Source organism: Scophthalmus maximus, chromosome 14 (assembly GCF_022379125.1).
Source record: "Scophthalmus maximus strain ysfricsl-2021 chromosome 14, ASM2237912v1, whole genome shotgun sequence".
NCBI lineage: Eukaryota > Metazoa > Chordata > Actinopteri > Pleuronectiformes > Scophthalmidae > Scophthalmus > Scophthalmus maximus.
Window position 1 is genome coordinate 1,365,001 of NC_061528.1, and position 11,165 is coordinate 1,376,165.

The window sequence follows — 11,165 nt, forward strand, 5'->3', positions numbered from 1 at the left end:
TAATATTTTTTCATAATTAGGACAACTGTTGAAGTGAAAACTCACTGAAATAATCCATCGACATACTTTGAGTCTCCAGAGGAAACTAATAATTGTATTTTAGTCTTTTGTCTGTACATGGAATCTGTGTACCAGCTGTGTAGGAACACATTGAACTAATAAGACTAAGATAATAATGCCAAACATCTGAAAGAGAAGCACACAAGTGACTTATTGATTAAACATAACGACTCTTCCTCAGGAGGCGGTCAGAGTTTTGATCCGTCACTCGGCGGACGTCAACGCTCGGGACAAGAACTGGCAGACGCCGCTGCACGTTGCGGCGGCTAACAACGCGCTGCGCTGCGCCGAGGTCATCATCCCGCTGCTGAGCAGCGTCAACGTGTCGGACCGCGGCGGACGCACCGCCCTGCACCACGCCGCCCTCAACGGCCACACCGAGGTACTGCAGCGTCCAAGGGCCTTGTCCCCGCTGAGTGACAGGACTTCCTGCGGCCCGGCGTCCACTTTTCCGTCTTATTGGCGTCGCTCGCTGTGATGTAACGTCCTCTGTTGTTTTGGTCGAGTGTTGAGGGAACAGGTGGGCGAGCGCCGCAGGTCCAACGGGGTTATGGCGTGGGCCCCTCGCCTCAGATAGAATCACTCACAGATGTGATGAATCTAAAATTGAGAATGAGAGGCGGCGGACTTCTCTCTCCAGCGTGTTTACGACTGAGCCAAGTGATGAGACTGTTGTTTACAAGGCTGTTATATAAAGAATCTTCCCCCACACAAACATCTCGACGGATGAACACATGTATCTGTGATATCCCTCTCTCTCTCCCTCTGTCAGATGGTCAACCTCCTCCTCGCTAAAGGAGCCAACATCAACGCCTTCGACAAGAAGGACGGCCGGGCGCTGCACTGGGCGGCGTTCATGGGTACGAGACAAAGACGAGTTTGTCAAATGCATATATCGCACATCGTCGCCTTTTCTCTTCTGGAAGTGGATCGTTGTTGCAGATGCGCTCGGAAAAATGAATCAGTGGCTCATTGTTAACAACCGACGGACCTTTTGATTAGAGCCTGAGCAGAACTCAGTCGCTGGTTTTACACATTTAACAGAACAAAACGACGCATATAGAAAATCAAGCTGGGTAAAATATCAAGCACAATAACTTAACAGATACAAGAAACACGATTGGAATATGAATAAAAGTTCATAATGCAGAAGAATTCTGCCTATAAAGATGTTTATTAACTACAGCTGAAACTATTGACTGACAAAATTAATTGGCACTAATTTTAATAATTGATAATTTTACCAAAAGGATTTACGGTTTTTAAATTTTTTTTATTTGACAGTAGACAATCAATCTGAGGACATAAGTTTTATTATTACATATCATAAGATCATAATTTTAGGTGCAAAAAAAGCAGCATTTGAACATTTGACCTGCTCAAACTGGAGCTAATTGTTTTTTTTTTATATCTGACATTTTGTAAACAATCTGAAAATATTTAAATATTTTAATTCGAATTGACGAATTCAGTATATCATTTTTTGGGTTTGCTCAAATTAACCCAAAAAACAACAATGTCTTTAACAAACCACAGTTAATTATTCAGTATGTGAGCACAGATTTTTGTTCCTGTCAGTCACATGAGTCTCTTCTGTGTCTCACGTGGTTTGCCCTCTGCGCTCTGCGGCGCCCCCTGCAGGTCACCTGGACGTGGTGTGTCTGCTGGTGAGTCAGGGGGCAGAGATCAGCTGTAAGGACAAACGGGGATACACTCCGCTGCACACGGCCGCGTCCAGCGGACAGATCGCCGTGGTCAAACACCTGCTGAACCTGGCGGTGGAGGTCAGGACGCAACACACACACACACACACACACACACACACACACACACACACACACACACACACACACACACACATTCTCACAGTTTGACTCACACAGGATTCTTTTTGTTCACTCATTCACAAGATGGACACAAACACAAATGAATATTCCCACATTGGCTCTTTGTCTCGGGCGACTCTTTCCTCGGTCATGGTCTCCATGACAACAGATCGATGAGTCCAACGGGTTCGGGAACACGGCGCTGCACGTGGCCTGTTTCAACGGTCAGGACGCCGTCGTCAGCGAGCTGATCGATTACGGCGCCAACGTGAGCCAGCCCAACAACAAGGGCTTCACGCCGCTGCACTTTGCCGCCGCGTCCACGCACGGAGCGCTCTGCCTGGAGTTCCTGGTCAACAACGGGGCGGACGTCAACGTGCAGGTACGTCGGCCTCGCGTAAGACGCCGCGGCTTCAGATGGTCATTTCAGAGGATACGTGACGTCATTTTCTCTCCTAATTCCTGTTCTGTTCATCTCTCTCTGGTCCGCTAGTCCAAACTAACATATCGATTATTAAATTGCCCGCACTCAGCTGGAGCTTTGCCCCGAGGTGAAAATGTGTTTTTGAGCCATTACTGTCCATGACAGTTTCATTACTTCACGAGCGACACAGAGGCCCATCACTTTTGGGAATTATTAGTTGATTTAGAGGAAATTGATGGGCAACAAAGTCTTTTTAAGTCAAAATGCAAAAAACTATTCCCCAGTTGTCTACGATTTAAAAACACATGTTTGGGTTTTTGATCGATTTAAATGTTAAATAGGGCAATTTTCACAATATCGTCAGAACAATCCATTCGTTATCAAAGATAATCATTTTCCCATCATGACAGTACTTGTTGGTTGCAGCGTTACAGTCGTGGGTGTGCTGGAATAAACCAGCTGGCTTGATTGTACAAGGAAATAGTATAATAAGAAATAACTCTAAGGTTATTGTTATTCCTCGTGTTTCACCTAAAACCGGAGGTCTGTTCTCATTGGTCCTCAGAGTCGGGACGGGAAGAGTCCTCTTCACATGACGGCGGTTCACGGGCGCTTCACTCGCTCTCAGACGCTCATCCAGAACGGTGAGACCTCGTCAGTTGGATCTCTTTGTTGCATATTCTCCCTTTTGTAAATTGACATTTGATTTTTATTCTGTTCTTCAGGCGGGGAGATCGACAGCGTGGACAAAGACGGTAACACGCCTCTTCACATCGCCGCCCGCTTCGGTCACGAGCTCCTCATCAACACGCTCATCACCAGCGGGGCCGACTGCACCAGGTTCCCCCTGTTTGTTTTCCACCTGTCGGTCGGCTTTGGCTTTGATTTACTTTGGTTTTAAAAGCTCTTTCTTTCTTTCTTTCTTTCTTTCTTTCTTTCTTTCTTTCTCCGCAGACGAGGAGTCCATGGCATGTTCCCGCTCCACCTGGCCGCTTTGAACGCTCACTCCGACTGCTGCCGGAAGCTGCTCTCCTCAGGTACCAAGGATGACGTGTCCGTCTCCCCCCGTCTCCCCTCCGTGTCCCCTCCGTCTCCCCCCGTCTCCCCTCCGTGTCCCCTCCATCTCCCCCGTCTCCCCTCCGTCTCCACTCCGTCTCCCCCCCGTCTCCCCTCCGTCTCCCCCCGTCTCCCCCCGTCTCCCCTCCGTCTCCCCTCCGTGTCCCCTCCATCTCCCCCGTCTCCCCTCCGTCTCCCCTCCGTCTCCCCCCGTCTCCCCTCCGTCTCCCCTCCGTGTCCCCTCCATCTCCCCCGTCTCCCCTCCGTCTCCCCTCCGTCTCCCCCCGTCTCCCCTCCGTCTCCCCTCCGTCTCCCTCCCGTCTCCCCTCCGTGTCCCCTCCATCTCCCCCGTCTCCCCTCCGTCTCCCCCCTCTCCCCTCCGTCTCCCCTCCGTCTCCCTCCCGTCTCCCTCCGTCTCCCCTCCGTCTCCCTCCCGTCTCCCCTCCGTCTTCCCTCCATGTCCCCTCCGTCTCCCCCCCCTCTCCCCTCCGTCTCCCTCCCGTCTCCCCTCCGTCTCCCCCCGTCTCCCCTCTGTCTCCCTCCCGTCTCCCCTCCGTCTCCCCCCCGTCTCCCCTCTGTCTCCCTCCCGTCTCCCCTCCGTCTCCCCTCTGTCTCCCCCCCGTCTCCCCTCCGTCTCCCTCCCGTCTCCCCTCCGTGTCCCCTCCATCTCCCCCGTCTCCCCTCCGTCTCCCCCCTCTCCCCCCCGTCTCCCCTCCGTCAGGTCGGAGGTTGAGTATAATGTGTAACAACTCGGTCCTGTCCGCAGGCTTCCAGATCGACACGCCCGACAGCCTGGGGAGGACCTGCCTGCACGCCGCCGCTGCCGGAGGGTGAGCGCCGCCGCTCATTACGGGACATCATGTTTTGTTTTTTTAGAGACATATATATATATATATATATATATATATATATATATATAAATATATGATGATTGTATTAACTGTTTGCAGTAACGTGGAGTGTGTCAAGTTGCTCCTGAGCAGCGGAGGAGATCACAACCGGAGAGACAACTGTGGCAGGTGAGACAACACACTATTAATGATTACAATATCAGCAGTGTGGAGATAATGTGCTGATTCATAAGTTACTTGATAATAGATCAGATTAATAGACTAAAAATATAAATTGACATAAATCTGGATAATACAATAACAAAATATTTATTTTTAATTTTGAGTTAAGTTTGTTCTGTTTCAAACACAAAATGGTGGATTGACAATGTTTTTGATGTTTAATGTATTTGGAAACATAATTTTGTATCATTTAAAGGCATCTTCTTCTCTTCTGGAATGTATGTATTCATAGTATTTGTTAACAAATATAACTCAATATAGTAAAACAGTTGTAACAATAAAGATAACATTTAAAAAATGAAATATCCTTATATCTGCGTACAACCATATGCCGTGATCATGTTTGTACAGCACTTCAAAAATAAAATGTAAATGATTATTCACTTGATTTGAGAAAATAAAGGAGAGTTTTACCGATAATGAAAAGACCCTGACCTCCTCTCTCTGTTCTCCCTCAGGACTCCTCTCCACTACGCGGCGGCCAGTCGTCACTACCAGTGTCTGGAGACTCTGGTGGCTTGTGGCACGGCCCTCAACGCCACCGACCAGTGGGGGCGCTGTGCCCTGCACTACGCCGCTGCCTCGGACCTGGACAGGAGGTGAGCGGGGCAGGGGGCTTCTCATCCGACCCACCACGACGTCACTGTTCTGCATTTAAAATCTTACTTACTCACCCTCCCTCCCTGGTTCCTTCCCTCGTTCCCTCGTTCCCTCGTTCCCTCCCCACAGGCGTCGTGTCAATCTGGAGCCGGAGAGCGAAGGAGTTCAGGCGGAGAGAGAGAAGGAGGCCGGACTGTGAGTCAACATGATTCTGTGTCTCAGTGACCAGCTGACGTGAGACTCACCTCAGTGACTCACGACGCTGCGTCCTCACTGTGAGTCTCCGTCTTCTGGATTAATAATAATATTAATAATAATAACCGTGTGTGTTGCAGATGTCTGGAGTTCCTGCTGCAGAGCGGAGCGACGGCCTCGCTCAGAGACAAGCAGGGCTACAGTCCGGTTCACTACGCCGCCGCCTACGGACACAGACACTGTCTGGAGCTGGTCAGTTCCCTCAGCGCGGCCACGGGACGGAAATATGATATGAATATAACATGACGTGTTGCTGGACAGCGTCTGCAGGCTACTGTAGGTTAGATCGACGACACATTTTCACGGTAGATGTTTCTTTGTTGCAGCTGCTGGACAGAGACGACAGTCGCCACGACGACCCCGAGTCCCCGAGCGCCAGGGGCCCGCTGCACCTCGCCGTGAGTCTTCATCCCCAAAAAACTTGTTAACTCAAAATTCACCAGAACATTTTTCCATTAAAAAGCGTTTATGAAGAGAAAACAAAGCAGTTCAGGAATGTGAGAGAAGGATGTAAACATTCTGTGCAGGCGTACCACGGCCACGCTCAGGCGCTGGAGGTGCTGCTGCAGGGCGAGAGGGAGGTGGACCAGGGGGACGAGGTGGGCCGGACCCCCCTGGCGCTGGCCGCCCTCCGGGGCCACACCGACTGCGTCCACACCCTCCTCTGCCAGGGGGCGTCGCCGCGCACCACCGACACGCAGCACGGACGCTCCCCCGTCCACCTGGCAGGTGGGACCTCACTCTCCTCTTCCCCAAACTAAACTCTGGAATGTTACAACCTCCTGAGAATTATCACTTATTTCAATTTTGAATTTTTTAAGTGTAGTTAACGTAGACTTCATTTTAGACAAAACAGGAAAAAATAAGTTTTTGTCTCCAATATGAGCAATAAAGGTTCAAGAAGCCTTCGTATTATTTATTATAGAATCAGATCAAGTTTGAAGTTTATCGTAATAACACGTTAACTCGGATTCCTGAAGCGTCAGATAAACTTTTTTCAATAAACTTTTGCTCGACAATTTGAACAGAAATTTTTCAACAACACAACGTCAGTTGTTTTTAATTTTACTATAATATCCCCGCACATATCTTTGTTGTGATTAATGATTCTTTTTCCTGCTGAGATGAGAGGAGAATCCTCCCAGTCTCCTGTCGTTAATAAAACTCTCTGTATCTCGCTCGCTGCAGTGATGAACGGTCACACGACGTGCTTGCGCCTCCTGCTGGACGAATCGGACGGTGCGGACCTCGTGGACACGGCCGACTCTCAGGGACAGTGAGTGATCGTAAACGTTTCGTCTGCTGCTTTTCTTTTTCTTTCTGTGTTTTTCGCCTCCGACCACCTCGTCCTCCGTCCTCAGAACTCCTCTGATGCTGGCGGTGGCCGGAGGTCACGTCGACGCCGTGTCGCTGCTGCTGGAGCGGGAGGCCAACGTCAACGTGGCCGATCAGCACGGCCTCACGGCGCTGCACCTCGGGGTGAGTGTGTGTTACACATCAACCAACCTTTATACTTTTATATAAACCGTTTGATGGTGACGTGACGTCTGTCTGCAGCTGCTGTGTGGTCAGGAGGAGAGCATCCAGTGTCTGCTGGAGCAGGAAGCCTCCGTGTTGCTCGGCGACGCTCGCGGCCGGACGGCGATCCACCTGGCGGCGGCCCGAGGCCACGCCTCCTGGCTGAGCGAGCTGCTGAGCATCGCCTGCTCCGAGCCGCCGGCCCTCCCCCCGCTCAGAGACCAGGGGGGATACACACCGCTGCACTGGGCCTGTTACTACGGTCTGTGACACACACACACACACACTCTGACACACTTACTCACAGATACACACTAATCAGACTAATCTGTGATTCTGTCCGTCACTGTGTGTGTGTGTGTGTGTGTGTGTGCGCAGGTCAGGAGGGGTGTGTCGAGGTCTTGCTGGAGCAGAAAGGTTGTCGCTGTATCGAAGGGAACCCGTTCACGCCGCTGCACTGCGCTGTGTAAGACGACACACACACACACACACACACACACACACACACACGGTCACTTCATGTGATTAATGTGAGTTCTGACCAACAGGGTGAACGACCACGAGGCCTGTGCCGCTCTGCTGCTGGAGGCCATGGGCTCGGACATCGCCGGCTGCAAGGACGCCAAGGGCCGGTGAGTGGAGGGGGCGGGGCTTATGACCTGCAGCCAGCCACCAGGGGGCGATCATGATGATTTATTCACGTCTGTGGCGTAGCGGTGTGTTGACTCCTCCCTCTCTCCTGCAGGACGGCTCTTCACGCCGCCGCCTTCTCCGGCCACGTGGACTGTGTCCAGCTGCTGCTGTCGCACGACGCCACCGTCGATGACGTGGACCAATCGGGTCGCACGCCACTGATGATGGCGGCGGAGAAGGGCCGAGTCGGGGTTCTCGGTACGGAGGTGTTTTTCTTCCCTCATCGCAGGTTTTCTGTGCAGTTTAAATTTGATACATAGATATATTTTCTGTCTCTTGCTCAGAGGTGCTGTTGACCAGCGCCAACGCCACGCTGACGGACACAGACGGCAACACGGCGCTGCACCTCTCCTGCAGTAGTGTGAGTGTCCACCAGGGGGGTCTCGCGTGTATCGTCTTCATGCTGCGTTCACACCAAACCAATAGTCACTTTACTGCATTTTGTTTCGTGAGGAAGACTTTTGAAAACCTGCAGATTGTGACGCTCAACAGTTTGTTGTAACGCAACGTCTTCTCCTCGCAGGGGAAAGAAGACTGTGTGTTACTGATCCTGGAGAAACTGTCCGACACGTCGCTCATCAACGCCACGAACGCGGCGCTGCAAACGTGAGTATCTCCACCCTCCGTCTCTGGAACATGATCCGCAGAAGAATCAGGCGATGACGTGTGTTTTGGTTGTTTGGTTCCCGTCAGTCCTCTGCACCTGGCGGCTCGCAGCGGTCTGAAGCAGGCCGTCCAGGAGCTGCTGTCCCGCGGAGCCAACGTTCAGACGGTGGATGAGAACGGTAGGAGGAGGAGCCTGATGCCGGACGCTCGCTGAAGCGTTCAGGCTTTGGCTGCATGTCGCTGTCTCCGGCCGTTTCGGCATTACAGCATGAACTGGGCTTCACTAATGAACTGTGTCAGTCTGTTTGCACTGTGACGAATCTGTCGTCAACTCTGTTCCCACCGGTCACAGAGTCTGGAAACAACGAAATTAGTTTAAAGATACGTTTTTTTGGGAGAATATATTCTGTCAAAAAATGTCATCAATCCAATGGAAAAACATTCGAAATTCAGACTCCGCCTCCTGATTTAGAGGCTTCACAGAGTTTTTCCGTCGGGGCGACTGTGGTTGATCCAGAGTGAATCTGTGTCCGTGCTGCTCGATGTGTCGTCAGGCATTTTAAAGTCCAACTGAAATCAACGTGCTTTTGTTTTTATTTTCCATAAAATACTTCCCTGCAATCAGCCAGTCACGTTGCAGAGATCAGTAGTCTGTCTCTTTATCGTCTTTACCGCTCCGACTGTAAGAAAAGCTGCGTGATTTCAGTTGGACTTGAATTGAATGTGTTTGTTGCTCCGCCCCCTCCTCCTCCTCCTGTCATCAGCTGGCTGAACACTAATGGAATGCTGCTCCGTCCTTTTCCTGTTTCTGCTTCGCCTTCCTGCTTCCTCCCTCTCTCTCTCTCTCTCTCTTCCTGCTTCCTCCCTCTCTCTCTCTCTCTCTCTTCCTCTTCCTCCCTCTCTCTCTCTTCCTCCTCTTCCTCTCTCTCTCTCTCTCTCTCTCTTCCTCTTCCTCCCTCTCTCTCTTCCTCCCTCCCTCTCTCTCTCTCTCTCTCTTCCTCTCTCTCTCTCTTCCTCCCTCTCTCTCTCTCTCTCTTCCTCCCTCTCTCTCTCTCTCTTCCTCCTCTTCCTCCCTCTCTCTCTCTCTTCCACCCTCTCTTCCTCTTCCTCCCTCTCTCTCTCTCTCTTCCTCCCTCCCTCTCTCTCTCTCTCTTCCTCCCTCTCTCTCTCTTCCTCTCTCTCTCTCTTCCTCCCTCTCTCTCTCTTCCTCTCTCTCTCTCTTCCTCTCTCTCTCTCTCTTCCTCCCTCTCTCTCTCTCTTCCTCCCTCTCTCTCTCTCTTCCTCCTTGTCTCCTCTTCCTCCCTCTCTCTCTCTCTCTCTTCCTCCCTCTCTCTCTCTCTTCCTCTCTCTCTCTCTTCCTCCCTCTCTCTCTCTCTCTCTCTTCCTCCCTCTCTCTCTCTCTCTTCCTCCTCTTCCTCCCTCTCTCTCTCTCTTCCACCCTCTCTTCCTCTTCCTCCCTCTCTCTCTCTCTCTTCCTCCCTCCCTCTCTCTCTCTCTCTTCCTCCCTCTCTCTCTCTTCCTCTCTCTCTCTCTTCCTCCCTCTCTCTCTCTCTCTTCCTCCCTCCCTCTCTCTCTCTCTCTTCCTCCCTCTCTCTCTCTCTTCCTCCCTCTCTCTCTCTCTCTCTCTCTTCCTCCTCTTCCTCCCTCTCTCTCTCTCTTCCTCCTTGTCTCCTCTTCCTCTTCCTCCCTCTCTCTCTCTTCCTCTCTCTCTCTCTTCCTCCCTCTCTCTCTCTCTCTCTCCTCCTCCTCTTCCTCCCTCTCTCTCTCTCTTCCTCCTTGTCTCCTCTTCCTCCCTCTCTCTCTCTCTCTTCCCCCCTCTCTCTCTCTCTCAGGTCTGACCCCCGCTCTGGCTTGCGCTCCCAGCAGAGAGGTGGCCGACTGTCTGGCTCTCATTCTGGCTACCATGATGCCTTTCTGCTCCCCTTGCAGCTCCGGGGCTCCGTCCCCAGGCTCCCTGCTGAGGCAGCTGCCCCACCCGGGGGGGAAGGGCCCGGGCCCGGGGGGCGTCGGCCCTCGGGCCCCCCGCAGCCCCAGGAACCCCTCCAGACCCTCGAGCGAGGGAACCACGGAGAACGACTCGGAGGACTCGGAAACCTTCTGACCCGACGACGCGCTACCTCCTGAACTTTTTTTAATCTCCCCCCCGGTGACGACGCGGCGACGTGACTCTTCATGTACGACACGAGGTCGAGACGCAGTTATGGAGCATAAGTTTTCAATATTAAATAAACAAAAAATGAAATAATCACATGAATAAATTGCAGGAAAAAAAGTTGAAAAAAAAGAATAATAATCTGGAAAAAAGAATCTAGAAACGATTTAATTATTATAAAATGTTCGTCAGTCTTGCAGGGTGACTTAATTAAATTAACATTCTACTTAATACATTTGCTCATATAAACTGCATGATAATTATTATTAATATATCAAAAATCTTTCTGAACAATATGTTTTATGATTTATTCATAAGATTATTTCTTATTATTTATGTATTTAATATTGAAGCTGCAGCATCTCCGTCTCCTCTCTCTCTGGGGATCGTGTACAGAATCGCCTCCCGTCTTCAGGCTGGAGGACGGACGGCGCGTTTTTTCTTTGCGCTCTTTTCCAAAAAAGACAAAAAGACAAAAATCTATATATATTAATAATAATTAAAAAAAGATGGGAGCAGCAGCCGCTTGGCCCCAGACTGACTCCTGCAGCACGATGAGGAAGAAGAAAGGTTCGATCTGGACCTGGACCGGCTCTGGTCCTGGTCCTGGTCGTGGTCGTGGTTCTGGTCCTGGTCCTGGTTCTGGTCCTGGTCCTGGTTCTGGTCCTGGTTCTGGTTCTGGTCCTGGTCCTGGTTCTGGTCCTTGTCCTGGTCCTGGTCCTGGTTCTGGTTCTGGTTCTGGTCCTGGTTCTGGTCCTGGTTCTGGTTCTGGTCCTGGTTCTGGTTCTGGTTCTTGTCCTGGTCCTGGTCCTGGTCCTGGTCCTGGTTCTGGTCCTGGTCCTGGTTCTTGTCCTGGTCCTGGTCCTGGTTCTTGTCCTGGTTCTGGTTCTGTTTCTGGTCCT

General features: G+C 51.2%; 1 protein-coding gene across 2 annotated transcripts in view; it reads left to right on the plus strand.

Moving 5' to 3' along the window:
• The window catches only part of ankrd44 (ankyrin repeat domain 44), a 17,081-nt gene extending 6,158 nt beyond the window's left edge, over window positions 1-10,923 (plus strand). The window contains exons 5-28 of one of the 2 annotated variants that reach the window (XM_035651065.2): window positions 242-442; window positions 833-920; window positions 1,702-1,844; window positions 2,056-2,268; window positions 2,876-2,954; window positions 3,036-3,150; window positions 3,265-3,347; window positions 4,133-4,196; window positions 4,317-4,385; window positions 4,898-5,038; window positions 5,169-5,234; window positions 5,375-5,486; window positions 5,621-5,692; window positions 5,822-6,023; window positions 6,483-6,570; window positions 6,656-6,773; window positions 6,852-7,074; window positions 7,191-7,278; window positions 7,361-7,444; window positions 7,558-7,703; window positions 7,790-7,866; window positions 8,029-8,111; window positions 8,199-8,290; window positions 9,944-10,923. In XM_035651065.2, coding sequence (XP_035506958.1) covers window positions 242-442; window positions 833-920; window positions 1,702-1,844; window positions 2,056-2,268; window positions 2,876-2,954; window positions 3,036-3,150; window positions 3,265-3,347; window positions 4,133-4,196; window positions 4,317-4,385; window positions 4,898-5,038; window positions 5,169-5,234; window positions 5,375-5,486; window positions 5,621-5,692; window positions 5,822-6,023; window positions 6,483-6,570; window positions 6,656-6,773; window positions 6,852-7,074; window positions 7,191-7,278; window positions 7,361-7,444; window positions 7,558-7,703; window positions 7,790-7,866; window positions 8,029-8,111; window positions 8,199-8,290; window positions 9,944-10,212 — 2,916 coding nt within the window. In that variant the 3' untranslated portion in view covers window positions 10,213-10,923. The remainder of the gene's footprint in view (window positions 1-241; window positions 443-832; window positions 921-1,701; window positions 1,845-2,055; window positions 2,269-2,875; window positions 2,955-3,035; window positions 3,151-3,264; window positions 3,348-4,132; window positions 4,197-4,316; window positions 4,386-4,897; window positions 5,039-5,168; window positions 5,235-5,374; window positions 5,487-5,620; window positions 5,693-5,821; window positions 6,024-6,482; window positions 6,571-6,655; window positions 6,774-6,851; window positions 7,075-7,190; window positions 7,279-7,360; window positions 7,445-7,557; window positions 7,704-7,789; window positions 7,867-8,028; window positions 8,112-8,198; window positions 8,291-9,943) is intronic. The other variant, XM_035651066.2, reaches the window with a different exon arrangement.
• Window positions 10,924-11,165: the final 242 nt, after the last annotated feature.